The sequence below is a fragment of the Arvicanthis niloticus genome, chromosome 6 (assembly GCF_011762505.2).
Source record: "Arvicanthis niloticus isolate mArvNil1 chromosome 6, mArvNil1.pat.X, whole genome shotgun sequence".
NCBI classification, from domain to species: Eukaryota; Metazoa; Chordata; class Mammalia; order Rodentia; family Muridae; genus Arvicanthis; species Arvicanthis niloticus.
This window is the reverse complement of record NC_047663.1, coordinates 6,667,716-6,694,452: the sequence shown is the minus strand read 5'-3', so window position 1 is coordinate 6,694,452 and position 26,737 is coordinate 6,667,716. Positions and strand designations below refer to the sequence as shown.

The window sequence follows — 26,737 nt, the reverse complement described above, 5'->3', positions numbered from 1 at the left end:
AGGCTATACAGAGAAACCCTGTCTCGGGAAAAAAATAAATAAATAAATAAAAAATAAAAAACAAACAAGAAACAACAACAAGAAAAAACCCCCAAAGTTCTCCAGCGTGTTTAAAACTGCATAGTGAGTCCATGTGGCAGGGAGGCCTGAAAATGGATACACATCTCCATCATGTTATGAGCACCTATGTTTAAGTGGAGATTTGGATTTCTCCATCTGTAATGATAAACTGCAGATGTTTGTGTTGAAGGAAAGTACCATGATTCTACGAGCGTTTAAGGTAGCAGCTGAAGTGGTTTAAACAGTTAAAACAGTAAAATGGCTTCTTGTCTAGCTGAAAAGAGGAATTTCAATTGCATGGTTAAAATTCATTAATATAAGGAAGCAGCTCTTTTTTCCCAGGGCCAGATATGACCCTGTCTGACTTCATAAACAGATTTTTTTTTTTTTTTTTTTTTTAAAAAGCAACCCTTCCAGACTTAGATCTCTGGGAAAATAGAAGTAAATACTGACACAGGCTTATTTTCCCAAGAGAGGGTTCCCAAGCGATTTCTCTAATTAGTCTAGGAAAAAAAAAATTGTTTTCAAGCTTGTTTTTCCTTTTAGATTTCAAATGAACTGAGGGTGAAATAAATTCTCCAGCTTTGGTTTGTACATAATATTAGTCCTGAGGGACTTTTAAAAAATAAGGACGAATTTAAGAAAATACTGATAAGGCAAATTTTGCAAGGGGCTTATTAAAAAAAATAATAAAGGGCGGAAGGTATAGCCTGACCATGGCTTTAGAGAAATTTAGTGGGTGAACTAATGGGGAGGAAACTGTATGATCGCCTCTAGTTTGATTCCTGAGGGTAGGACCCAGGCTTCCCCATATCACTTTAGAGTAATAATCACACAATTCCGCCAGGCCTCCGGAGGGGCGGTGGAGGTTACAGCTGATCACACTAAACAGCCAATAAAAATTCAGAAACTCCCGCCCTTCTCAAATTTTAACCAATCAGCGTCGGGAGCTTTGGCTGGTTGGCCTGCGCGTCTGTTGCTGGGGGAAGGCGGCAAGCCTCCTCAGAGTTGCCCACAACGGACATGGCTGCGGCCCCTGGAGGCGGGGATGTGAAATGAGGAGGGGGCAGGGAGGGGAGAGGACGCGGGCGAGGAAGACCGTCCGAGGGGCCCCGGTAAGTACGAGAAGGCCCGCGGCCCGAAGTGGGGAGAAGGGGGCGTGGGGCTCGGCCTGCTGCGCCCTCTGAGTTCTTACCCTAGGCGAGGAGCGTCTGGGGTGTGCACCTAGCAAGTGGCACCAAAGGGGGTGTCTCTCTGTGATGGAGTGGCGGGGCCGGCCGGCGCCTGCCTCTAACTCCTGGGCGGCTCCTTCCCTCACGTCCTCAAGGGTTTTTATTTTGTTTTGTGTTCTTATTTCCCCTCTCTGTCTTGGCTTGCCCCTTACCGGGGTCCGTCGTCAGAAATAAAGGTTGTGTCCAACAAAGAATCCATGGCCCAGGTTCGCCGTGGCTGGGCCCCGGCCCAGAGGACTGCCAATCCTGATGCCACGAGTGTTTCTTTGTAGGCCTCTGGGTGTCCCCGGCCCAAATAAAGACGGTTTTCTCCCACAGCGCGCGCTGTGCTCGCTGCCCCGAGCTGACAGTATCTCTGCGCCCGCCTGCCCGCCCGCTAGCCACTGCGAGGGACTTCTAGTTCATTGCAAGGCTGGGACGTTGCAGTTGGGGAGTCCTTCCCCGCTTTCAGAGTCACATAAAGATCTTTCGGAAGCAAGCAGAGCACCACAACACTTGCAGTTCTGTAATGCAATTTCCGTGTTTTTGTTTTTTGTTTTGTTTTATTTTGTTTTTCCTACTGCGAAACACTAAAGTCAAAAGCCTAGGGAAGGTTCAGTACCCAAAACGTCAAATAAGAGTGACTGAGGGAATAAAAAAGTTTGACAGTCGCTTCCAGAATCAGACCATTGTACAGTGTAGGCTCATCCTGGAGCAGCAGTTCAGACAGATTCCACCGACACTCTGCAGGGTAATTTCACCGGCTTTAGTAGCTGTCACTTCTATTAGATTCTCTCACAGCGGTGGAATTACAAGCAGGGAAACCTAGATTCTGCCGAGGACTGCATTGACAAGACACCTCTTTGATAACCAGCCTCCTCCCCCCTCCCCACCCCCAGGTAGTTTGAGAGTTAATTGTCCTTGAATGCCCACCTCTGCTCATCCCATCTGGTGTAAGATCTCATAGATAATTAGAAGACAGACAAGAGGCTGACCAGGCCGGGAGATGGAAAGAAATCAGAAAACACTTGCCATTTCTATTTTAAGTGGCTAGGGAGTGCCAGCTCCCAGGGAAGAGAGTCAACTATTTGGAAAGCTTACCTCCTGAAGAACGAATTAGCCATAAAGGTCACAGTCCTTGGGCTCCTCCCTAACCCTTTTCCCTAAATTGGACTCCAGAATCAATTTCTATACAACAGTCAAACGCTTACTGCCTACACCCAAGGTATTATTTAACCCATCCTGGTCAGTCAGGTGTGAGCCGGAAAGCTGCAAGGGCCCCTAAGGACGTTCCTGGTTTCTGAGTCAGGAAGAACCCAGTCTCCCTCTGCACCTTGCTGTAACCGGTAACCCCACGTTGGTGGGTTTTGTTCTGTTGCTATTGTGTCTGTGGTCTGTTCACTGCAGTGTCTTCCGTGGCTGAGGAGATAGGTTCCTTAAAGCAGTTTGAAAGTCTAGTTTGCAAGCAGGCCTAGGTGAAGTAAAGGTTAGGCCACTGCTGAAGCCGGAATGTTTTCCTTCCAAAAGACTCAGCCGTGTGGTTTGGTGATCAGGGGTTTGTATAATAATCAGCTTGGCCTGTGGCTGCTGGGATGGTGGTAAACAGTGCTGGTCACATGGTATGGAAGGAGAGTAAGAGCCAGATTTCAACCCAACCTTGACACTCCGCTCTAACTCTGGTAAATCTCACTGTTGGAGTTTTAACATATGTAATTGCAGGATCCACTTGAAGAAGACTCTTGTGATAAGCAGCCTTCCTTTGAAGGGAGTTCTCAAAAAACTACCAGGAAACAAGGAAAGATGTTATTGGAGAGAGATACGGAGGTGAACACCAGAGCATAAGCCTGCCTTGAGCTGCAGTGGTCTGGAATGGTAGCTCTGCTTTGGTAATGTTAGGCAGTGCCAGAGTTTGCTGGTTCTTGTTTTTTTTTGGCTTTTTTTGTTTGTTTGTTTGTTTGTTTTCCCTTAGTGGTGATAAAATAATACATTTCATGAGATTTAGCACAAGTTCTGTAACGGTACATTTGTATTATTGTACGGTCACCACCCATTTAAAAATCTTTTTTTTTTTTTTTTTCATTTTCTTTACCTGAAACTACCATTAGACTCCATTCACCAGTGTTCCCACCCCTGGGAACTTGCATTATACTTTCTGCCTCTGTTGTTTTTGAACGTCTGTGATGGTGACTTGGAGACTTTTGGGATAAAATACCATCTAGCTGGCTCGTGAGCTACAACTATTTTGAGGTTTTTGTTTGTTTTATTTTATTTTATTTTATTTTTTTTCAAGACAGGGTCTCTGTAGACAGCCCTGAGCTATCCTTGAAACTTACTCTGTAGACCCAGTTGGCCTCAGACTCAGAGACTTGCCTGCTTCTGCCTCCTGAGTGCTTGGATAAAAGGCACTGCTGCACACCTGCCCTGGCTATTTTGAAATTTTTTTTAGAGGGTTTCTCTGAAAAATTTTTCTTTTAGAATTATTTGTTTATTTTATGTATGTGAGTACACTGTAGCTTTCTTCAGGAACATCAGAAGAGGGCATCAGATCCCATTACAGATGGTTGTGAGCCACCATGTGGTTGCTGAGAATTGAACTCAGGACCTCTGGAAGAGCAGTCAGTGCTCTTAACCACTGAGCCGTCTCTCCAGCTATTTTGAATCTTTTGCCAGGCTTCCACACTGGATTTCCTTAGTGGCTGAGGGGTTTTCAGTCCCCCAGCAGTGGATGCTGGCTCCTTCTTATCCCTGTCACTTATTTTCTGAATCACTGCTGCACTGATTCAGGGGAGATGGAGTCTTGGTATAGTTTTGGTTTGTGTTTCTCTGACGGCCAGAGAAGTTGGATAGTTTTTCATATGTTTATTGGCTATCTGCGTTTCACTTTTTGAGATCCAGCTGTCTATTTGTGAGCCTTTCATTGGCTCAGTTGTTTAGCTTCCCATTGGCTAGCTTTCGGAGTTCTTTGTATATTCTACATATTAATATTCCGTCAGGCTAGCAAAGCCTCTCTTTTGCTCTGCAGACTGTCCCTTTGCTCGTTAACTGTTGTCTTTGCTGCGCTAAGGCTTCTGAAGGTCATGAGGTCCCATGTGTGATGGCTGGCGCTCTGTTTTTATTTTCTGGATTGGAATATTCTGCTGCCCTTGGTAGAGACTTTCCTTTCTCTAACTGAATTCTCTTTGTACTTCTCCTAAAATCAATTGTCCAAAAATGTCTGGATCTATTTTTGGACTCTGAAATACCAAGCCAATACCACATTGCTTTGAGTACCGTGGTGTTACAGTCCTTGACGTCAGAAGGACTCCTGTAAATTTTGTGTACTTTTCCTCCGGTTCCTTGACTCTCCCCCTCCCACGTCTCCTCTTCCTCCAGTCTCCTTCTCTGACTTCTCTTCCTTTTCTGCTTTTTTGAGTCTCATTATCACTTGATAGATTTCCTTGTTGGCCAAGGTTTCACTCTGCAGCCCAGGCAGGCCTGAGCCTTGTAATGCAGAACAGGCTGTATTTGAACACATGGAGATCCTGGCAATCCTCGTGCCTCAGGCTCCTTAGTGCTGGGATTATAGAGGTAAACCACCAGATCTGCCTTCTCTGTTCTGTATTGCATATTGCAGGGTCGGGTGAGACAGTTCATCAGGTAAGGAGCTTTTCTCTCAAGCCCAGCCACCGGATTTCAATCACTGCCCCATGTAATAAAAAGATAGAATCAACTCTTGCAAGTTGTCCTCTGACCTCCACATATGTCATGCATGTTTGTCATAGCTAGGAGTGACGACATGTGCTTTAGTCCCAGCACTCGGGTGGAGGGGCAGGGGAATATCTGCAAGTTTGAGGCCAGCTTGGTCTGTATGGTGAGCTCCAGGACAACCAGGGCTGTCTCAAAAACAGAACTAAAAAGCAAGCCGATGTGTATTGTGCAACTGAACAGAGTATTCCAGGCACGCTGTGCTATAGACAGAGGTCAAGTATCTTTCTTGCTGTGAAGAAGACATGTCTGTTATATAGACTGAATGAAAATGAATTTCCAGTAGCTATGCTCACATATTGGAATTGAGTTTGGCTGAGTCATTTATGGTAGTTCTGTACGGTGTTTTGAGCCTGTGCTGAGGGCTTCCCAGTGAAACTGACCCCATCAGATTTGGCTCATCTTCGAAACCTGTTGAGCCTTCCTTCATGCGGACTTTGATGTTTTCCCCAGGGTTATGTATGCTTTCTAAGAATTTGATTACCGTGCCATCTGTTTCCTCACTGAAGCCATTGATAAAAATATTGACTAGAATGCAAAGGATAAAACTTGATAGCTTGCTGTTGAAAACCTTGATTCGGTATCAATCAAACCAAATCAAAGGGAATACCAATTAGTTCCCTTTGGGTACTGATATTTAATTAAATATAAACCCATCAAATATTGATTGGCATGTTGAGCAAGGCCACTGTGCAAGCCTAGCTAATGGAGATTAGATTAGAAGGGTCTAGATGGACGGATAACTCCCCACCTCATGCTCAACTGGAGCCTTGGACCCGACTCGGTTTTGTGGCCTTGGTTCTGAGCTTGGGAGAAAAAGCAGCCATTTTTCTTCCCATGACTGTTGTTACAGCTTTCTGTTTCTGTTTCTGCTTTTGTTTTTTTTTGTTTTTTTTTTTTGTTTTTTTTTTTTTTGCTGCTTGTTGTGGCAAACCAACAATTTTATATGTTATAATTTTATTATATTAAAACGTTAAAACTTTCTTCTTCTAACTCTCCTGCATGTCGTGTCTTCCCTTTCTCCCTTTCATCTTTCTTTTTTAAACTCTTTAAAAAATCTTGGAGTCACCTTAGTAACTGTCCGTGATTCCTCAAGGCCTCCTGCCAGGTTCAGCCTCAGTCCTTACAGGAGCCGTTCCTGTTCTTTTAAATTGCACTTTTATCTGTCGACTTTCTGTGCACGTGCATGTGTGCAGGTTCCTGAGTGTCACGGTGCACGTGGAAATCAGAGGACGATCTGTGGGACAGCTCTCTCCTACCATGGAGGTCTCAGGTCTTCAGGCTATCCAGCAGGTGTCCTTATCAGCTGAGCAGTGATCTGTTTTTATAGTGGCCCCAAACTGTTACATTGTAAATTTCTCTGTAGCTCATGCTTCTAGTCCCAGCCATTTGGAAGGCCAAGAATGAAGGGTTATGAATTTGATGTTTTCTGTGTGACACTGTGGTTCCGCTGAGTGTATGCTATCGTGTGCACACAGTCCCAAGCACTTGAGAAACCGAACCCAACCAAGCAGATCTCTTTTCCTGAGGCAGAGATTGTTATGTCTTATACTCCAGGAGCCATCACCCTTAACCCTCATCTGTGAAGTATACAGACGTTAGTCTGTTGGTTGGCTTTCTGTTGCTAAAGTCCCAAGACAACCACTGAGGAAGAGAGGAGGTTTCTTTGTGGTTCATGGTTTCATAGCTGGACTCTATACAAGGTACTCTTGTGTCTGCCTTGTGCCATGCAGCATCTGTTTTCAGACTCAGTCAAACCGTTGAGTATCACCAGTCAATTCTGCCTTCTACCTCAGAACCACAGGGTAGTTCTGCAGCAGGAGACTGAATTTGTTTATCCATCCTCCTGTGAATGGACACTTGAACTAGTTCTCTGGTTTGGGGCTATTTTGAATAAAAATGAGGATAACTTTTTTTGCATATATATGTGTGTGTGCATACATGTGCATATGCATGTTCTCATGTGTATGAGAGCATATGTGTATTCATACGCATGTGTGTGGGTGCATGTGTGTACCAGAGGTTAATATTGAGTGTCTTCTTTAATTACTTTCTAACATATAGATGAATATATATTATATAATATGTAATTATAGTGATATATATATCACTATACATAGTTGTTTTTTGGGGTGCTGGGAATCCAAGTACGGCCCTCTGCAAGCACAATAAGGACTCTCAGATGCTGAGCCATCTCTTCAGCCTCACACATTTATTTATTGTGTGTATGTTTGTGATTGCATGTGCTATATCACGTGTATGGAAGTCAGATGACAGCTCTCAGTAGTCCATTTCCCCTTTGTATATGTGGCACCAGACACTGAAATCAGCTCATCGGGCTTGGCAGCAAGCGCTCTTCACCCCACCGAGCCATCTGGCTGGCACTAGAAATATAATTTATATTTTAACCTTACAGCCTTGTACTTGTGGATTCCTTGCCATTTTCTGGAGACTGTATTATTTAATCTGTAAACAGTGTCTCAGTTTGGGTTTTATTGCTGTGAAAAGACAACATGACCAAGGCAACTCTTATAAAGGACAGCGTATAATTGGGGCTGGCTTATAGATTCAGACGTCCACTCTATTATCATCATGGCGGGAAGCATGGCAGCCTACAGGCAGACATGGTACTGGAGGAGCCAAGAGTTCCACATCTTGATCCACAGTCAGCCAGGAGAGGACTGTCTTTTGCAGACAGCCAGGAGGAGGGTCTGGCTTCTGCACTGGGCAGAACTTGAGCATAGGACCTCAAAGCCCACTTCCACAGAGCCAACCTTCCTCCAGTGAGGCCACACCTACTTCAATAGGGTCACACTTAATGGTGCCACTTCCCATGGGCCAAGCATATTCAAACAGAGACAGTCTTCCTTTTAAAAAATATTTTTGAAATTAAAACCTAATTACTCTCGAAAAAGCAAAGCAAAACAAAACAAAACAAAACAAAAAAACCCCCAAAACCCTAATTACATCATTTTACCCTTTCCCATTCTTCCCTCCAACCCTTCCCATGCACCCTTCCTCCAATCTCTCTCAAATTCATGCCCTCTTTTATTGGTTTCTCTTGTTTTGTTTGAGACAGGATTTCACTATGTAGCCCTGGCTAGACTAGAACTCACTATGTGTCCTCAAACTCACAGAGAGCCACCTGCCTCAACATCCCCAGGACTGGACTGGGAGGACAAGTGTGCTTCACAATACATGGCAAAGCCTCTTTTTTTTTTTTTATTTTTTCTAATTGTTGCTACATATATGCAGGTCCATCATGTGGGCTCCAGGGTTCGGACTCAGGCTGGCCAGCGTGTGAGCCCTTCTTCTTAGCATGGGTGGACTTGATTGTCATTTCTTGTTGCTAACGAGAGTAATAGCCACTATTCATCGAGTACCAAATATTGTGCCAGGCCCCTTATGTGTACTATTTTTACATAATTCTCATGACACTGCCGTGAAATATCTATTACCACATCCATTCTAAGTGGAAGCCGAAAAGGACAAACAAGTTACCAAGGTTACTCGGTGTTTGATACGTGGTGGAGCTGAGATTTGAACCCACAGGTATTCATTTAGTTGAACGCTGGTGTTCTTTCATAGTGAGCTCCAGGAGGAGCTGGCCCTTTAAGCCTCTGCTCCTGATGTCAGGTCAGATGTTAAGAACAGTCTTCTTCCAGAATCCCATGTACGGAATGATGGGAATACAGAGACTCTTAGAAAAATGTCATGTTCCTGGCTGCCCTCAGCACTGCTGTGGTTCCAGCTGGCCACAATTATTTCCCTCTGGTTGTGTTGGCAGAAGAAGGTAATAGGAACAATCCCCTTCTGGATCCTGGTGACTCTCCCTTTGTGGGTAATACTTTATTCAGCCCCTGCAGGGGTGGAGCGTCATGGGGTCCTCAGCCATAGCTGTAACCAGGGTTCAGGCTGCCTGGTCAGAGTGGCCTTGGGCAGGAGTGATGTGGCCTCTAAGGATCCAATTTCAGTTGGCTGCCAAAGACTGGATGTCACTGCTCTGCAAGGCCACTTCCAGCGTCACTATCTCTGACTCCTCGGGGATGAAGGGTCAGGCTGAAAGGAAGGGGTAGGGAGAGACTTGGCAGCATGGCAGGTGACATCAGCTTGGGTTTCGCTTTGAGGATTTGGGTGGGATTTGGGAATGGACTTGGTGGCTTCAGACATGAGCTTCCCAGCTGACCCTCTGGACATCGATTTTCAATTGTTTCTCGACAGTTCTTTTATGGGTCAGCTCTCCTGGGCTTCTGATTCCTCGTAATAAGGTTGGCTGCAGGCCCCAGAGAGAACTGCCCTCATCAGCAGGTTAGCACGCTCTCCAAGAGGAGTCTTCTGGCCCCAAATCAGATTATTCAGTGTCACTTTCTACTGAGAACATGCCCTGATCTGAGATTGTGCAAGTTGTGCTGGCTGCCAGGATAGAAGAATGAGGGTTGCGTCTCAGGTGGGGCTGGCTGCTGAGGATCAAACCCAGGGCATAGCACACGCTAAGCATGTGTTCTGTCACATGTACATTCCGGCTCCTGGGCTGAGTGCATTGTCCAGATGCCTGCTTGACATTTGTCACACCGGTTGTCAGGGTGGCTCGCTGGTTCCTTGCAGACTTCTGCCCAAGGTGTCTCTGTCTAGAACTGCTGTCACCCACACAAGAGGCTCAGAAGACCTATGGGCATGTGTGTGTTGGCAAGTGTGTTAACAAGTTCCTGTACACATGAAGTGTGCGTCTGCTTCTGCCAGCCCTTTCCATACCCTGTCCCCAATGTTCCTGATCACTTGACTTGTGTTAGACTCCGGATGACGTTACTGCTGACTTTAACCCCAATTTTAAGATGCACTGATACTGTAAAGAATGCTCTACCTGTCTGCTGGGTGTCAGTGATTCAGAGTACACAGGGAACCGAAAACAGAATGCCTCTGAAAAGGAAGGTTGAAAGACAGGGCTGGCTCTCCCACCTAGGGCTGACTCCTGAGGCATGGTGCCGGAGGGCCAGGCCAGCAGGGTGCTGGTGGGCTGTGGCTTAGTTGAGATGTCATGTTACATAACAGTCTCCAAGTCCTATGACCTTACTTACGGAATTTCTTTCCACTTTTTCCCCAGATGCTGTGACTGTGACACACTCACTGGGGTTTGTCCATGTTGGGGAGGAAGCTTCCTTCCAGGTGTGACCGAATTCATCTGGGCATGTCTGAAGTACCCTGCGCCCATGGACCTGAAGGAGAAGCTTCTGGTGGGCTCCTCTCTATTGCTGTGTGGTTGCTGGAGTGGGGTATCTCTACTGTGTTCTCACCTGGGTTTTCTGGGAGAACTTCAGCTCAGGGTTTTACAGTCAGTCTGAGGCAGGAAGCTCTAAATCTTGTTGGGGATGCAACTATGACCCCTTCTTAGAGGTTAGCATTGCCTGGCCAGGATGAACAGGCTTTAAAAGTGGCCCAGTTAACACAGCTGCGTGACAGCAGGCTTTCTGATTGGGTTTGATCCCGAGCCAGTCTTGCCCAGAGCTGTGTAATTTGGTTTATTTGTGCTATGCTGGGGCTGTGCCCCAACCTGCCTGGCCATGTTGAAGACTGTTGGGCACCCTGTCTGTGGTTAGGGACAAGCACCTCATCAGATTCCAAACACAGCTGTGTATTAATCAACAGGCATGAACTGGGCCTAGTGGTACAGGTCTGTAATTCCACTTACCCTAAGAGGCTGAGGCTGAGGCAGGAGAATTGCAAATTCAGGGCCTGTCTGGACCACAGAGTAAGTTCAAGGCTGCCTTTGACAACTTTGTGAGGTCATCTCTTTACCCCTTAAATCAGCCAGGCTTGAAGAGTTCAGGCCATTGAAGTCTGGTCCTGCCCTCAGGTGCACAGTCTTCAGATAGAAGTAGATTTCAAATATTTCTTTCAAATATTATGGCTAAGACTGCCCCCTCCCCCCTTAGGAAGTCCTTGTCTCTCTTGCCTGGTTTCTTTCTTTTTTCTTTTTTTCTTTTTTTTTTTTTTGGTTTTTTGAGACAGGGTTTCTCTGTGTAGTCCTGGCTGTCCTGGAACTCACTCTGTAGACCAGACTGGCCTCGAGCTCAGAAATCTTGCCTGGTTTCTACATATCCTACTAATACCCCTGGGGAATTTATGAGCACATGAGTCCTGGACTAGAAAGCCACATACCAGTAGCAGCCATATTTATGGAACATTGGCCTTAGCGCGACAGAGCCCTCAGAGTCTATGATGGTGGCTGCTGTCTACTTAAGGGTCAGAAGGATAGTCAATTTAGTAGCAGAGCCCACTGGGGTTTCAACTTGCACAGGGACATTTTCTTTTTAAATTTCTTATGAATGCATATGTAATGGCATGTGGAGGGGCACGTGTGCTCCAGCATGCAGGTAGAAGTCAGAGAGACAACTGTGTGGAGCTGGTTCTCTTCGTTTGTCTTTGCTTGGGTTCTAGAAATCAGACTTGGGACATCTGACTTGAGTGGCAAGTGCTTTACCCACTGAGCAATCTTGCCAGCCCAGCAAGAATCTCTTCGATAATACAGTGGGCTTGAAAGATAGACCTGTAGCCCAGGGCTCTCAGGAAGCTTCTTAGAGAAAAAGGATTAGGAGGAGTTTGTGTGGTGACACTTGTTGCTCGGGTGGTCTCTGCTACTGGATGGTTTTTAGCTTCCCACCCCCTCTCTCTGACCCAGCAGTCTCCAGCCTGTCTGGAAGTGCATGATGGGTGAACTGTTGCAGGGACAGCTCAGGCCCCTGCTCTGAGATAACAGGGCCATTTTCCTATCATGGAAGGAGGCAGCGTGGAGAGCGGGTGGAAACTGGGTGACTGTGTCGGTGTCCTCTGAGGTGTGTCATGGAGCCAGGAGAGCTTGGCCTGAAAGCTTTGCTTTCCACCCTAGCAGTAACTTCCGGGAGCCGAGGGACAGGAGTCTTTCTCAGTGACTACAGCTGATAGTCCTCACAGAGACTGGCACAGAAGCCAACCCCGCCCATCCCTCTTTCCTTCTCCCAACAAAGACTTCCTGCCCTTAACCTCTGGACTGCCCAGCCCCTCCTTTCTGTCCCCATTCAACTGTTTGGCAGGGGCCCCGCAGGGAGGTACACAGGCCAGCTAGGGGGATGGGAGAGGCTGGCCTGTGCTGGGAGGCTCTTTTCCCTTCTAGCAGCCAGAGAGGGTGTAGTCTAGGAGACAGAGGGCCCTGGAGAAACACGCTCAGCCTCCAGCCTGCTCTCTAGCCAAGGGACCCATTAGGTTGTGCTCACTCTCTGGCTGTTATATTGCCATACTGAAGACGGCCTGCCCATTAGCAGAGGAATGTCCAGCCCCCTCCCAGTGCCTCACCTTTCCCTTCACCCAAGTGCCTGTGCTGACTTCTTTTATATCAAACTAGGGGTCCAGAGCCATGTTTTTAGAGCCCTGGTCACCTAGGCCCTGCTTTTGTTTGTGTCTGGGCTTGGTGACACACTCCTTTAATCTCAGTACTCAGGAGACAGGCAGGTCACTTGAGTTTGAGACCAACCTGGTCTCCATATATACATTTTTTTCAAGACAACCAGAGCTGTTAGCAAAAGACCCTGTTTCAAACAAACAAACAAACAAACAAACAAACAAACCCATGAAACCAAGAGAAGATCCAGGTACTCCCAGATCCCTGGTGTGCTAAATGCAGGGTTGCCCTTAGTGGATCAGCAGCTTGTGGGATCTCTGTCACCAGGAAGGAAGGTGTTGAAATCCTGAGAAACTGTTTTAGTTGGCCTTACCCTCTCCTGAGGCTACTGGTTTCTTCCTTCCACCAGACTCCCGAGTCTCCTAGAATTCCCTGCTGGAATCCTTGCTGGTTCCCCCTCCCCCTTGCAGGATGTGCTGCTATTAATAAGGCACCAGTCCTCTCCCTCCTCCCTGCAGCTTGCCATGGGGAAACACTGCTGTTGGCTAGGTTGGCAGGGCACTCTGGTGGGGGATGAGCACGGCCATGGTGGGGCTTCCAACTTTGCCCAGTGACCTGGGGTGTGGTGGACAGGTAGTCTGGGAAGAGAGCCAGTATTTGTGTCCCTCGGGGTACCTGGATGCCAGCATTTGCCCTCAGCGGGTCCCAAGCCCTTGGCAGCTTCTTTCATCTGTCCAAATGCCCCTCCATCCATCTGGCTGTCCTCTGGCTGCATCTTGCCTCTGTGCTCGCCCAGCATTGGCCTCCTCCGAAGGGACATCTCTCAGGCATCTGGTAAATTATGGACCAACTTTTGCCTCTCAACCTCCTTTCTTCACCCTCCTCCTTCCCTTTTTCCCTCCCTCCCTCCCTCTCAGGGCTGCTGTTGCTGCCTGCTGCTGCCTCCTCCTCCCTCCCTGAATCTGCAGCGTGACTGGAAAGAGGCTGAATTAATCAGCAGATTGAAGCTCCTCCGCTTTGCTGCGCCCAATTCTCTGCAGCACAGGCCTCTCGCTCGCTCACACACCTTCCAGCCTTTCCCCCTCGAGTCTTTTACACAGTCTCCCTCTTCTAGATCTCTCATTCTCTTCCGCTGCTTCCTCTATCCTTGCGGGTGGTGTTGGGAGTTACTGTACCTGACTGCTTGTCCCTCAGGCTCTGCCCCATGCTCTTCAAGCAGGCAGAGCTATGGATACCCCACCAGGGCAAGCACAGCACGGTGAGTATCACGGCTTCACTTTGAGAGTTCTAACAATGTCTTCTTCCCTGCTTATGAAGGAGTCTTTGGTTTGTGGTTGCCAATGGAGTCCAGAAGATGCTGCAAAACAAGAGGCAGCTAGACTGAGCCTGAGATAGCCAGGTCTCTGGAGGGAGATTGAAATTGAGTGCCAAAAAGCTGGCATGTCTTGGAATGGCCAGCCAGGTTTTCAAGTTACCCAGAGCAGCTTTGGGGATTGAGTTTCCCAGAGGAGAAGAGGATGCTAGGACTTGCCAAAGGACACAGGACCCAAAGGCTCCGTGTATATATATAGGCAACAAAAACTCAGGGCCTGGATGCCATCACTTCTCTATAGTGAGGGGACTTCTTTTCTGCTGGATCACTCAAGTAACAGAGTCAGGGGTCAAGGTTGGGATGGCTTCTTCTAGGTTTCAGGGCTGCTGAAGGTGGGTGAGGTCTGTGTGAGAAAGAGTACCAGGCTATAGATGAATCCAGATGTGCCCAGCCAGACTTGGAGGGACGGGTAGTGGCTGACTGTGCTTCAGGAACTCTGTGTGTGTGTGTGTATGTGTGTGTGTGTGTGTGTGTGTGTGTGTGCGCGCGCACGCGCGCGCGCGCACTGAGCTCATCATCATTGAGCTCATCATCATTGAGTCCTCTCCGCCTGTACTGATTAAGGCAGCTGTGAGGGGGTGGCCTGCTGAGGGTCCAGCTGACTATAACTGGTAGTCCTCTGTTGTCAAGGTTATCAGTCAAGGTCTAACTTTGTAACCTGCCTTCCTGAATGTAAGGCCATGATTTTGTTGTTTCTGAAACAGGCAGAGCAGGAAGAACAGTTGTGGAGTGGAGAGAATCTCAGGTGTGCTCTGCAGGGACACAGGCAAGGTGCTGGGGGCTTCTTGGTGAGGTGGGTGAACCCAGCTATTGGAAGACTCGTTAGACAACTTGATCCACCTTGGCAGTGAGGTCCTGCTCAGCATTAGGTTCCTGTTGGTGACTTGTCAGTCGTCTTGTCCTCGTGGTCCCCATGAGTGCTAAGTCTCGGTAGTACTCCTCTTTAGCGGTGAAACAGAGAAGCAGTCCCGCTTATGATGGCAGCCAGCCTCCCTTGAGCAAGACTTTCTTTTTGCCTGGCATGGGGCCTATCTCAGTGCTTAGAAGGCAGAGGCAGGCAGACCTCTGACTTTTGAGGTCAACATGATTTACATAGTGAGTCCCAGGCCAGCCTGGGTTACAGAGTGAGATCCTGTCTCAGAAACTGAACCAACCCAACCCAACCCAAACCAAACCAAACCCTGCCTTTCTGGCTCAGGTTGGTTCCCCCTTGCTCTGGCTGAATGTGAGGTCCAGCAGAAGTGGGAAGGTCTGGTGGGAAAGGTGTGACTTTTTAGCATCTGAGAAGCAGGAGAGATCTGCTTAGCCAGCTGTGGGAACGGGAACGTAGTTAAGGCACATCAAAATGTTTCCACCCTTCTCAACCTCAGTAGTAAAGACAAACAGACCTACATAGCCTGTGTTGATTTAGGCTATTTATTGTTTAGATAATAGGAACTTCCTGCAGTCTCTTCAAGGTGCCCAGGAACATGGAGTACCCTGTCTCACTCTGCTGAGAAGGTGGCTCTGCCTGCCTGTTCCCTTCTAACCTGTTCTGCATCTCCTTCAGAAAGTATGGTTTCCCAGTGAGCTCCTTAGCTCTGGATCTTCTGCACTTGGGGCAAAGCTAAGACATACAATGAGGGAAATAGAGATTTGACCCTTTACTCCGGCCCGTCTGCCACCGAGGGGTGAGATGGATAGGCTTAGCAGTTGACATAGTTGAAGTCTGGAGAGTAGAATGGCTCAGAGGCTGCGTCCTCACCACAGGGCAGCCTGTGTGGGCAGGCACTTCCTTTGGGCAGCGTGTAATTACAGAATTGCTTATTCTCCCTGTGCTGCAGTGTCTCTAATCCCCTGTCTGGAGTCGGTGCTCCCGGCCAGACACAACATGTGGGGGCAGAAGTGTGCAGACAGCTCTGGAGGTGTCCTGTCCAGGGGCATCTGTTACCCTCTGACCATGCCTCCCTTACCTGGAGAAGAACAGAGTCCCTGGGACAGGAAAGTCAAGTAATGACTGGGCACCCAGTCCTGCTCATGGGGCTGCAGAGAAGGAGGCAGCGATGTCAGGGTAGCCATGACAATGAGTGGGCTGCAGGCCTGGCTAGAGGAGGATTGTCTCCCTGCTTCTCTGGCTTCTCCTCAGAGGATTTTCTCAGTCTTACTGGGAACTGCTCCCTCCTGGGCTTGAGGTCCAACAGCTCCCCAAGTATCCTTATGGCCCTATGCAGTTTGCCTGTATCCTTTGTCCTTCTCCGTCTTGGTTCCTTGCACATGTCCACCCTTCACAGTTTTACACTTCACACTTTCAGAGGTGTGCTCTCTGAATGCTGCCCATCCCAGGAACTCTTGGATCAGGCTCTGGAGGAGCAGCTGAGGAGGACTGAGTCCAAGACAGCGGGGGTGGGCGAGGGAAGGTGCTAGGGGCTCAGGCTTCTTACTCTGGCCCCAGATCCTCCTCCCTCCTTTGACAGAACAGGCCCAGCCTGCCCTTTGTAGCCATCTCCTTGTCTTTCTTCTCTAGAGCCCCATGGAGGCCTCTATCCTTCTGGATACTAGCGGCACTGAATACTTGCTTGTTTTGGACCCTGGGCTCCAGAGGCCAGAGGTCCTACTGGATTTAAGTAAAGAAGCTAAGAATCTTGTGGTGAACACGTTCTGGAAAGCTGAGGTACCCACTGACAGGCAATAACTGGGGATTCTGTTCATGTGCAATTCAAGATATGTGGCACGGGGTCCTTGCCCCTCAAGCCTGGCAGCTTCTTAAAGTCATGCAGGTGTGTTTCCCCCAGGGTCAAAGTTAAGTGACCAAGGAGAAAGCCAGGGGATACCTTTGGAACTAGGCCAGAAGGAGAAGTGCAGAATGACAGTAAGCAAAGCAGGAGCAGGTCCCTGCAGAGGGCAGACATGGTGCATTGGCAGACATGGTGGCATGGAGAGGTGTGACAAGGAGTCCAGGCAGCAAGGCCAGTGTGTCCCCACGGCCCTCATTGGGGTTCCTCAGTAGACAGCCGTGAGGAGTCTCAGTCCAAGGAACCACTGTTTTTGCTTCGATTTTTCCTGATGAGAACTCCACAGGTGTTGTCATAGGGTTTTACTGTTATAAACAGACAGCATGACCAAGGCAAGGACAACATTTAATAGGGTCTGACTTATAAATTCAGAGGTTAGATCCATTATCATCAAGGCAGGAACATGGCAGCATCCAGGCAGGCATGGTACAGGAGGACCTGAGAGTTCTATATCTTCATCTGAAGGCTGCTAGTGGAAGACTGACTTCCAGAGAGCTAGGGTGAGGGGTTTTTTGTTTGTTTGTTTGTTTTGTTTTGTTTTTCCGAGACAGGGTTTCTCTGTGTAGCCTTGGCTGTCCTGGAACTCACTTGGTAGACCAGGCTGGCCTCGAACTCAGAAATCCACCTGCCTCTGCCTCCCAAGTGCTGGGATTAAAGGCGTGTGCCACCACTGCCCTGCTTAGGGTGAAGGTCTTATAGCCCACACCCATAGTGACACACCTACTTCAACAGGGTCACACCTCCTAATAGTGCCACTCCTTGGGCCAAGCATATACAAACCACCACAGGTGGCTGGGAAAGACCTGTTACTCTTCAGGAACTCTGCTTCTTGAGCCCATTCACTGCCTTAACATTTGGAGCTGTAGATCCCGCGCCGCCCCCCCACCCCCCATCAGTTTCATCCCAGAAGTTTTTTTTTTTTTTTTTTTTTTTTTTTTTTTGGTTTTTTCGAGACAGGGTTTCTCTGTATAGCCTTGGCTGTCCTGGAGCTCACTCGGTAGACCAGGCTGGCCTCGAACTCAGAAATCCGCCTGCCTCTGCCTCCCAAGTGCTGGGATTAAAGGCGTGCGCCACCACCGCCCGGCGTATCCCAGAAGTTTTGATGCAGTGTTGTCAGGATGGTGCCTGGACAGGCACGTCTTTGACAGTTGCAAGTACTGATGCAGGCTTTGTGTTGACATCCCCGACTAAGGTGTCACTGGGGTTGCTGAAAGCATGTGTGCGGTCATCCATTCTCACACTCATTCAACAGGTGCAAGTGTAGTACCCTCTGCTGTGGTTCAGTGAGGAAGGGCTTATGGTGACAGGAGAACTTAGTACCTATTTTCAAAGAATTTAAGGTACAGTGGTAGAGCCAGACATACAGGCTGAGAGCCAGGTTATGCCAGTGCTATCAGAGTACAAACCTGAAGTAAAGCCCTGGGCTTTAAGGATTGCCCCTCCCACAGGAGGTGATATTTGAGCTGTCTTGAAGAAAAAGAGTTGTCTGGTGGCAGGGGCGTTCTTGGCTAGGAAGTACATGAAGGCCTTTGCACATGAGCCACAGGAGCAAGAACTTCAGAAGGGAGATGCTGGGCGGCCTCAGCGCCTAAGGCCTTTCAGAGCAGGCACAAGGGTATGGAGTGGGTTTTAACAGCAAAGGAGAGGAGGCTGGAGAGGTGACTCAGGGGATAAAGGTGCCTGCCATCAAGCCTGATGACCCAAGCTAGGTCCCTGGGCTCCATCTGACAGAAGGAAAGGACTGACTCCTGAAAGTTGTCCTTTCACACAGTTGATCAAATGTAACACGAATGGAAATGTGCAGGGAGTCAGCTGTTGAGGGTTCTTTCTCTGGCTGGGGCATGGCCGTGGGTTTAGAGAAGGTTAAAGATGAGGTGGGAGAGAAAGGGGTGTGTGTAGGCAGGGAAGGGTGGAGCCCGGGATGTTGCACAGGGACTGGGGAGTAGCAGTGTGGGAGGAGAGGTGATTCGGGCAGGGAGGGTTGGGGTGAGTTTGGCGTTTGGGATATTTCCTGTTTCCTGTGAAGCAGGTCAGTAGATTGGCTTGTATCTGGAACAGGGGACTAGCTGGGAGTGAAGTGTAGACTTTGAAAGCATGTAGGTGGTAGGTGAATCCACAACTGACAGGGACCTCCCTGGAAATATCCAGCATTTGGTGGGATGGGTTGTAAGGCAAAAGGAGGAAGAACAGTTGGAGTCAAAGGAGGAGACAGAGCCAGGTGCTCGCCTTAATCCAATGCTCGGGAGGCAGAAGCAGGCAGATCTCTGAGTCTGAGGTCAGCCTGGTCTACAGAAAGAGTTCTATGACTACACAGTGTTTTTTGGACACAGTGAAACTCCGTCCAAAAAACAAAACAAAAGGGGAGACAGGAATGGGTGGTTCTCAACAAACAGTGGATTGGCTGCGAGGTCCCTCAGCTCACCATGACTGATCCCATGCTCAGGGCAGCTGTGGGGACAGGAGATGGTGCTGGAGCCAGTGTGGTCTTTCTCTAAGAGCAGCTAGTTGCCTTTTTCCTGAGGTTATGTCCCGCCTAATCTTTTAGTGTTAAAAAATCCTGTTTTGCAAAATAGTGGTATAGGAAGGTAAAGGTGGTAGGGTTTTTTATTTTTTCCTTAATTTTTATAAATGATTACATTTATTTGTGTGTGTGTGTGTGTGTGTGTGTGTGTGTGTGTGTGTGTAGGTCTTGGACAACTTGGTTGTCTTCTTCTACTGTGTAGTTCCTTTGGACTCCGGTCATCGTGCTTAGCTGGCCTTTCCCAGCAGAGCCGTTCCATCAGACACAGTTACCTAACGTTTCCGAATTAGTTCTCTTGGAGCAGTAGATCTCACAGGGCGTGTGCTGTACACCTGTAATCCTAGCACTTAGGACGCTCTGTGAGCTCAAGACCAGCCTCCTCTACACACGGAGTTCCAGGACAGCCAGGAGTACATGAACCTGCCTCAAACAAAACAAAACAAAACAACACCAACAAAAAAATAGATATCTTTTGGTCTTTGAAATCTGAAAGACCCATGAAGTAAAATGGGGGTGGGGGTAGGAGCAAGCAGAGTCTGGTGGGGCAGGAAGACTGTCCAGTTCAGTGGGTCAAGGACTGAATGAGCAGACTGAGTTGACAGTAAATGAAAAAAAGAGATAAAAGGAAGGATGTAGCTGCTCCTGGGTGTGGTGGAGGAGAAAGTTTGTTATAGATAAAAGAGGGAGCAGGGCCAGGGGCAGAGATAGAGACCAGAGTGGACATGACTAGGAGTCGTGTGAGGAGAGGGGGGAGGGCAGGGAGAGGGAAGAGTGGAGAGAGGAGAACCAGGTGCCACAGCCAGGAGGGCAAAGGTATAAAAGGGGCAGGTAACCAAAATGGAAAGCTCAGGGTGTGCAAGCAGGAGGATCCTGTAACAGGGATGGGCTGAGGGATGCTTGGAGAACATGGCAGCCAGGTTTGCTTTGATATGTTAAGTAGGCTCCTCAGCCTTTTATCCCCAGGGTTTGAAACTTAATATGGCTTTAAGAAGTGTAGGGAGTCTGGAGCGGGAAGAAGAGCCTGAGGTCAAAGAGGCCGTCTGGGCGGGGCCCTGGGGTGATGCTGACTGTTTCTGATTTCCTGCAGGGAGAGCCCCCCTTGGCCCTGGGCCTGTCTACCAGGAAGGCCCTGAGTGTCCTGAAGGAGCAGCTGGAGGCTGTATTGGAGAAACACCTCAAAGAACGGAAGAAATGTCTTACATGGAAGGTGAAGCTTCCTTAGGGGTGGCCAGAGCTTGGCTGGGTAGGCAGAGAAGCAGGGAGCCCTGTCTCAGGGATGTGCTTGTCCCTTGGATAGGGAAGACTCAACTGAGACTTGATGTAATCAGAAGTTCCAGTTTGCTGGGCTGATGTCCCACTCCACTTGCTGGAGGTGGCCATGAGATGTGGGCAGGCCCGAGGCATGAGAGGTAGAGGGAGCTGGCTGGGATGCTCACTGCCTGCCTGCCTGTCCTTCCACTCTAGGAGGCATGGAGAAGCAGCTTCCTGCACCTTGGTAACCGCTGCTCCTGTTTCCACTGGCCCGGGGCTTCCCTCATGCTGCTGGCTGGGCTGCTGCTGCTGTGTTGCTGTGGGGGCCAGCCAGCTGGGAGGTGAGCAGGGGCCATGAGGGGCTGTAGTGACCTGAGTAGAGAGGAATACCCTCTCCCTTGACTGGGGACAGAGACCTGCCCACGGGCAGGTAGCAAGCAAGACTGCTTTCAAACGTGGCTAGAGGAATGGGTCATCCATCTTGGGGTGTGGGGCTGGCTGGGAGGCCTTCTCCCTGGAAACGCATGGTGTTCTCTGTGTCTCTCAACACCAGCCGCGGAGTGGAGCTGGTAAATGCCTCTGCTTTGTTCCTGTTGCTGCTTCTCAACCTCATCCTCATTGGGCGGCAAGATCGGCTGAAGCGCCAGGAGGTTGAGCGTAGGCTCCGTGGGATCATTGATCAAATCCAAGGTGAGGCTGAGGGTCAGATCAGCCTGGAGGAGAGATGTCCTGTGATGTGTCAAGGAGCCTTCAGGAGCTCGAGGATGGTCCTGCTCACAAGCAGGATGGAGAGGATTATAGGATAGCTGACCACCTATAGTGAGAGGACAGTTGAAAGTTTTTTGTTTTTTTTTTTCCACATCTGTCTTGTCCACTGGTTCTGGCCCAGAGGAGTGAGAAGCTATGATGCCCATTAGAAACAGGGTTGAGCAGAGAGCTGGGCCCCAGCTGAGCAGTCACTGCTCAAGGAAAGGAGCGTTCCAAAGGAGAGGGTACTGACCACACTCTGTCCAGCCGCCATGACGGAATCTGGCTGTATGTAGCTCAAGGCTTTGGAGAGACTGTGGCTTCTGTTCCTCAGAGGACTGACAGTGTCAGAGAAGCTGGGGCACCTGCTTTCTGGGGTGGTTCTCTGAAATGCATGGGCAGTAGATAAGTGCTCACCAAGGATGTATTTGTTTACTTATGTGTTCTGAAATGATGAATTAGTTATATGTAACCATGTACCTGGCACCAGAAGTACAAGGTAACCAGGAAAAATGGGCCCTGTTCCCTGTGAGCTCAGTCTCCTGCCAGGAGCACAGTCTCCAAACTATTTTTTTTTTTTTAACTATGATAGGATCCCCTGCTTGTCTATGCAGCGGAGCACCCGTAGGGAGAGAGAGAGGCAGGATTAGAAAAAGTCTTGCTGTTGGCCCAATTGCCCAGTGGCTACACACGTAACAGATGAGCAGCCTAGACCCAGCCAGTCAGGTCTAGGGTAACAGGTGTCTCCTGTGGCTCCCTCCTGCTTCTCCAGAACATTCAGCTCCATGCTGTCTCTCCATGCCTGTCCCCATGCTGTCCCTCCATGCCTGTCCCCATGCTGTCCCTCCATGCCTGTCCCTATGCTGTCCTTTCATCTCTGTCCCCATGCTGTCCCTCCATGCTGTTCCTCCATGCCTGTCCCCATGCTGTTCCTTCATGCTTGTCCCCATGCTGTCCCTCCATGCCTGTCTCCATGCTGTTCCGTCCTGGCACTGGCAGCCATCTCTTGTTGCCTGCAGACAGGTGTCCTCCTTCTTCTTCCCCCCACCCCGGACCTCTGTGCTGGAGTAATTCTTGCTGTACTTGGCACTAGGGAATGATTCTCAGTGAAGGCACTGTTGAAGTATGTGCTGCATTTGCATGTGTAGAAAAGGCTGTACAGACCCAGGCTGTTGTTCCTGTTTTCATCAGATGCTCTCAGGGATGGAAAAGAGATCAAGTGGCCGAACTCCATGTACCCAGACCTCCATATGCCCTTTGCACCTTCCTGGTCCCTGCACTGGGCTTACAGAGACGGACACCTGGTGAACCTGCCAGTTAGCCTGTTGGTAGAAGGAGACATCATAGCCCTGAGGCCTGGCCAGGAGTCCTTTGCCTCCCTGAGGGGCATCAAGGTAGTGAAAACAGCTGGGGGGTATCTAAAATTAGGAGTCCTTAGGCTGGGGAGAACTGGCATCTCCTCCTGCTGCTCTGTCTTTTCCTGGATTCTTAAGCCCTAGAAACCCAAGTTCCATAGGGCCCACCCCAACAGGCTCATTGCTAGTTAGCTGAATTTGGGAGCCATTGCTACTTAGCTGGCACTGTCCAGAAAGAGTGGTCTTGCCAACTATGGTGATACACACTTGTAATTCTAACACTGTGAAGGCTGAGGCAGGATTGAGAGTTTGTGGGTAGTATGAGCCACACAGTGAGACTGTCTCAAGAAACCCAAAACAAAACAGCTCCCCCTCCCCCCCTCCATATCTCCCCACTCCCACCCATCCCCCAATCCATCCCAATGCACTCTGATGGGTCCCTTCTACTCCACATTACTGCTGACAGGATGACGAGCACATTGTCTTGGAGCCGGGAGACCTGTTTCCCCCCTTCTCTCCACCACCCTCACCCCGGGGAGAAGTAAAGAAAGGGCCCCAGAACCCCCAGCAACATCGGCTCTTTCGAGTCCTGGAGACGCCTGTGATTGACAACATCAGGTAGCTCTGTCACTCTCCTTGCCGTGCCGTCTCCTCTTCTAGTGCTTCTTGTCCTCCATTCCTGGCCCTGCTCATAACAGGCACCTCTTTGGCCCCTCGTGAGCATTTTTAGCTTGAAGGAATGCCTACGGAGCTGGGCATATCCCTTCTCTCAGGGCATTGTGTGGTCCAGGCTGGGGCCAAGGCTGACTAGGGAATAACAGGACCTGGAGGCATTTGGTGAAGCTTGTCCAGGAGGGAGGCCTGGAACCCTTTCCAGCTGTCGCTGTCGGGCATCCTCCTGAAGAGAGCCTGAGGGTTGCCTCTTTTGCAGATGGTGCTTGGACACAGCCCTGTCCCGCCCGGTCACTGCTCTAGACAATGAAAGATTCACAGTCCAGTCGGTGATGCTTCACTATGCTGTGCCGGTGGTCCTGGTGTGTGGGGCTGTAGGGCAGGGGTGTGAGAGGGCAGACATGGGTGAGCTGCGGGACCCAGCCCAGGCGAGAGTTCATGTAGAAGGGTGTGTGAGCCAGTCGTGTGAGTGGCAAAGGAAGGGCCTACAGCTCAGGGCTTCCCTGGGGGATTAAGACTGTGCCCATCCTGTCCACATAGGCTGGCTTTCTCATCACCAATGCCCTGCGCTTCATGTTCAAGGCACCTGGGGTCACTTCCTGGCAGTACACCCTTCTCCAGCTCCAGGCAAGGATGGTCCTCTCCTCTCTGCCGTGATGTTCTGCCCTGTTCCTCCCTCGGGTTTTGCCTCCCTTCCTTTCAGCTCCCCAATAGCTGAATGGCTGTTTCTTTCTCCCCGGGGGATGGCTGTGTAGCAGGGCATCCCTCCCCTTCTTCCCCATGTTGTGGTGGCAGCTCCTTAAGGTATGAATCTGGGTATGGTTCACTCTTTCTCAGGTAAATGGCATGTTGCCCATCCTCCCTCTGCTTTTCCCAGTCCTCTGGGTCCTGGCCACTGCCTGTGGAGAAGCTCGTGTCCTGGCCCAAATGAGCAAGGCTTCACCCAGCTCCCTGGTAGGTTGTTCCTGAGCATCTAGAGGACAGTGGCAGAGCAGAACAGTTAACTGGCTGGCCAGAAAGTGGGGCACAGGTCCAGTTCCACCTTGTTTCTAGCATGCTAAGCTCTGGAAAGCTCTGTATGGGTCCAGGTACTTTCTGTTACTGACTGGGTCCCATCCATGGGGAGTTGGGATTGCCTGATGCCCTTTCTCAGAGGGTCAGGAGCCTCGCTAGTACACAGTGGTAGGTAAGGAGGCCTTTGTGAGGTGGGTCTTCTCTCACTGATGCTCACCCTGTCTCTGCAGCTGGCCAAGTTCTCAGAGGACACTCTCAGCAGCTATACTGAAGCTGTCTCCTCTCAGGTAAACTGCTGAGATAGAGATTTTCCTCTCGGCCCCTTCAGGCATGAAGTCCGGTGTCCTCCTTTTTGGATCTGTGGTTCTGTTTGTGGCCTTGATCCTCCACCCATCCTGTTCATGTTGGGCATGACCTAGGCCTGAACCTATAGTAATGTATTGTCCTAGAACCTCACTTCCCAGCATCCCCCTGGACTTTTCTTGATCTGGGCCCTATGAACTGTCTCCAGGGAAATAAGGCTGAGCCCCAAAAAGCCTCACAGACTGTCTTGTCTCCCCAGGAAATGCTGTGCTGCATTTGGGGTCACTTCCTGAGGGTGATCCAGGGCACATCACCAACACTGAGCCACAGTGCCAGTCTGCTGCATAGCTTGGGCTCCGTTACGGTGAGAAAGGTCTACTGGGTGGCTGCCCTGTTACACTAGGCCTTTTGGCCTGGGTCTGGATTGTTCATCTCTTATGTGTGTGGCCACTGGGCAGTTAGACTAATACTGGAGTCTTCTAATCCTGTTTCTCTCCCTACAGGTACTGTGCTGTGTAGACAAACAGGGAATCCTATCATGGCCAAATCCCAGCCCAGAGACTGTGCTCTTCTTCAGTGGGAAGGTGGAGCCCCCCCACAGCAGCCACGAGGACCTCACAGACGACCTGTCTACCCGCTCCTTCTGCCATCCCGAGGTAGAGGAGGAGGTAGGACTGGCTCTCCTGGGTTGGGTTGAACTGCCTAGCCTGTGGCCCTGGGAGAGAGGTTTAGGAGGGAAAAAGTGGGCTCAGGATTCCTGGCAGCTTTTTCTGCCTGCTTAAGATGAAGGATAAGAGACCACGCGTGGCACAGGGCTTTAATCCCAGCACTTGGGAGGCAGAGGCAGGAGGATTTCTAAGCTCAAGGCCAGCCTGGTCTACACAGTGAGTTCCAGGACAGCCAGTGGTTCACAGAGAAAACCCTGTCTCAAAAAACAAAACAAAACAAAACAAAAAAAAAAACGAAAAGAAAACATGAAGGCTAAGACAGATAGAAGCCCAGAACTACCCCGCGCGCCTCCTGGTCCTAGGGAGCCATGGGACCCTGGCCCTAGCCCTGTGCTCCTGTTCTCCTCAGCCCCACGAGCGTGATGCCCTCCTTGCTGGCTCCCTGAACAATACCCTGCACCTTTCCAACGCGCAGGAGCGTGGTGACTGGCCTGGTGATGTCCCCAAGCCCTCTGAACCCTACTCTCATCACAAAGGACATGGCCGCAGCAAACACCCGTCTGGTTCCAATGTGAGCTTTAGCAGGGACACTGAAGGCGGAGAGGAAGAGCCCAGCAAGGTGAGAGGAGGGAGACGGGGTACAGGAGCCACCATGTCTGTCACATGCCTTCCTATCTCTCTGCCAAAGTAAAAAACTTCAGTTTGAGGCAGTAGGATCTGCAAGAGTCCTGTGCAGCCCTTCTTGTATCTTCAGGCCTGGTCAGCAGGATGACCCTTGAGGTCTGACCCGAGGCTTCTCTGGGATGGGTCTTTGTCCCCATTCAGTTCTTCCCCAGGTTAGCAGCCTTCTAGTTAGGATCTTCTAAACATATATAGTTGTGAGTCCCTGTCAGGTGTCACCGTGGTTAACATAGACCCCTTGTCCCCTCCCTGTGTGGGCACTGCCAGGCTTATTAGATGTAGGTTCTATTGTTGGCTTAACCAAAGGCCAGAGAGAATTGGTACAGATCCTAAATAGAAGCCGGAGGCTACAGTGAGGCTCTCAGCAGTCACAGGAGCGTGTGGGTACCAGCCTCCTCCTAAGGATGGTGGGCTTTCTCATGAGGCTAGTTCTGGGCCTGCTTGGGTATCAGAGCCTTCCCCCACTTCCTCCCAGCCTGGGGCTTCCCTTACCCTCACATCTCCTCCAGGCCCAGCCTGGGACAGAGGGTGACCCCTATGAAGCCGAGGACTTCGTGTGTGACTACCACTTGGAGATGCTGAGCCTGTCCCAAGACCAACAGAACCCCTCATGTATCCAGTTCGATGATTCCAACTGGCAGTTACACCTCACCTCCCTCAAGCCCCTGGGCCTCAACGTGCTCCTGAATCTGTGTAACGCCAGTGTCACCGAGCGTCTGTGCCGCTTTTCCGACCACCTGTGCAACATCGCCCTGCAGGAGAGCCACAGTGCTGTGCTGCCTGTGCACGTGCCCTGGGGCCTCTGTGAGCTGGCCCGGCTCATCGGTACGGCGAGGCGGGCGCTGTGGTGCTGGGGCGGGACAACCTGAGTGGCAGCTGGCCTTTCAGAGCAGGCCTGGCACTGACTGTCCCTGGCATGACATTCATTGGTTATGAGCACTGGCCACTCTCAGCTTTCTAGTCTGGCAAGATGCATCATTGCTGGGACATAAAGA

At 49.9% G+C, this 26,737-nt stretch overlaps 1 protein-coding gene and 1 long non-coding RNA gene across 14 annotated transcripts in view; one reads left to right on the top strand and one right to left on the bottom strand.

The window, feature by feature from the left end:
- Positions 1-1,031: 1,031 nt before the first annotated feature.
- Tmem94 (transmembrane protein 94) overlaps positions 1,032-26,737 on the top strand; it is a 32,868-nt gene continuing 7,162 nt past the window's right edge. For 2 of the 13 annotated variants that reach the window (XM_076935440.1, XM_076935439.1), the window contains exons 1-17: positions 12,961-13,221; positions 13,582-13,645; positions 14,464-14,552; positions 16,263-16,409; positions 20,139-20,258; positions 20,516-20,643; positions 20,856-20,992; positions 22,241-22,443; positions 22,871-23,022; positions 23,336-23,438; positions 23,617-23,703; positions 23,914-24,030; positions 24,321-24,377; positions 24,653-24,757; positions 24,897-25,061; positions 25,471-25,680; positions 26,252-26,567. In XM_076935440.1, the coding sequence (XP_076791555.1) occupies positions 12,961-13,221; positions 13,582-13,645; positions 14,464-14,552; positions 16,263-16,409; positions 20,139-20,258; positions 20,516-20,643; positions 20,856-20,992; positions 22,241-22,443; positions 22,871-23,022; positions 23,336-23,438; positions 23,617-23,703; positions 23,914-24,030; positions 24,321-24,377; positions 24,653-24,757; positions 24,897-25,061; positions 25,471-25,680; positions 26,252-26,567 (2,461 nt within the window). Of the gene's footprint in view, positions 1,176-2,494; positions 2,632-10,116; positions 10,247-12,960; positions 13,222-13,510; positions 13,646-14,463; positions 14,553-16,262; positions 16,410-20,138; positions 20,259-20,515; positions 20,644-20,855; positions 20,993-22,240; positions 22,444-22,870; positions 23,023-23,335; positions 23,439-23,616; positions 23,704-23,913; positions 24,031-24,320; positions 24,378-24,652; positions 24,758-24,896; positions 25,062-25,470; positions 25,681-26,251; positions 26,568-26,737 lie in introns of those variants that run through there. The other 11 variants (XM_034504448.2, XM_034504445.2, XM_076935448.1 and 8 more) reach the window with 9 other exon arrangements.
- Positions 7,543-13,703, bottom strand: LOC143442610 (uncharacterized). Its single transcript, XR_013110914.1, has 2 exons — positions 13,563-13,703; positions 7,543-13,218 (listed from the first exon to the last, which is right to left on the bottom strand). It is a non-coding gene; the product is annotated as an uncharacterized LOC143442610 (long non-coding RNA).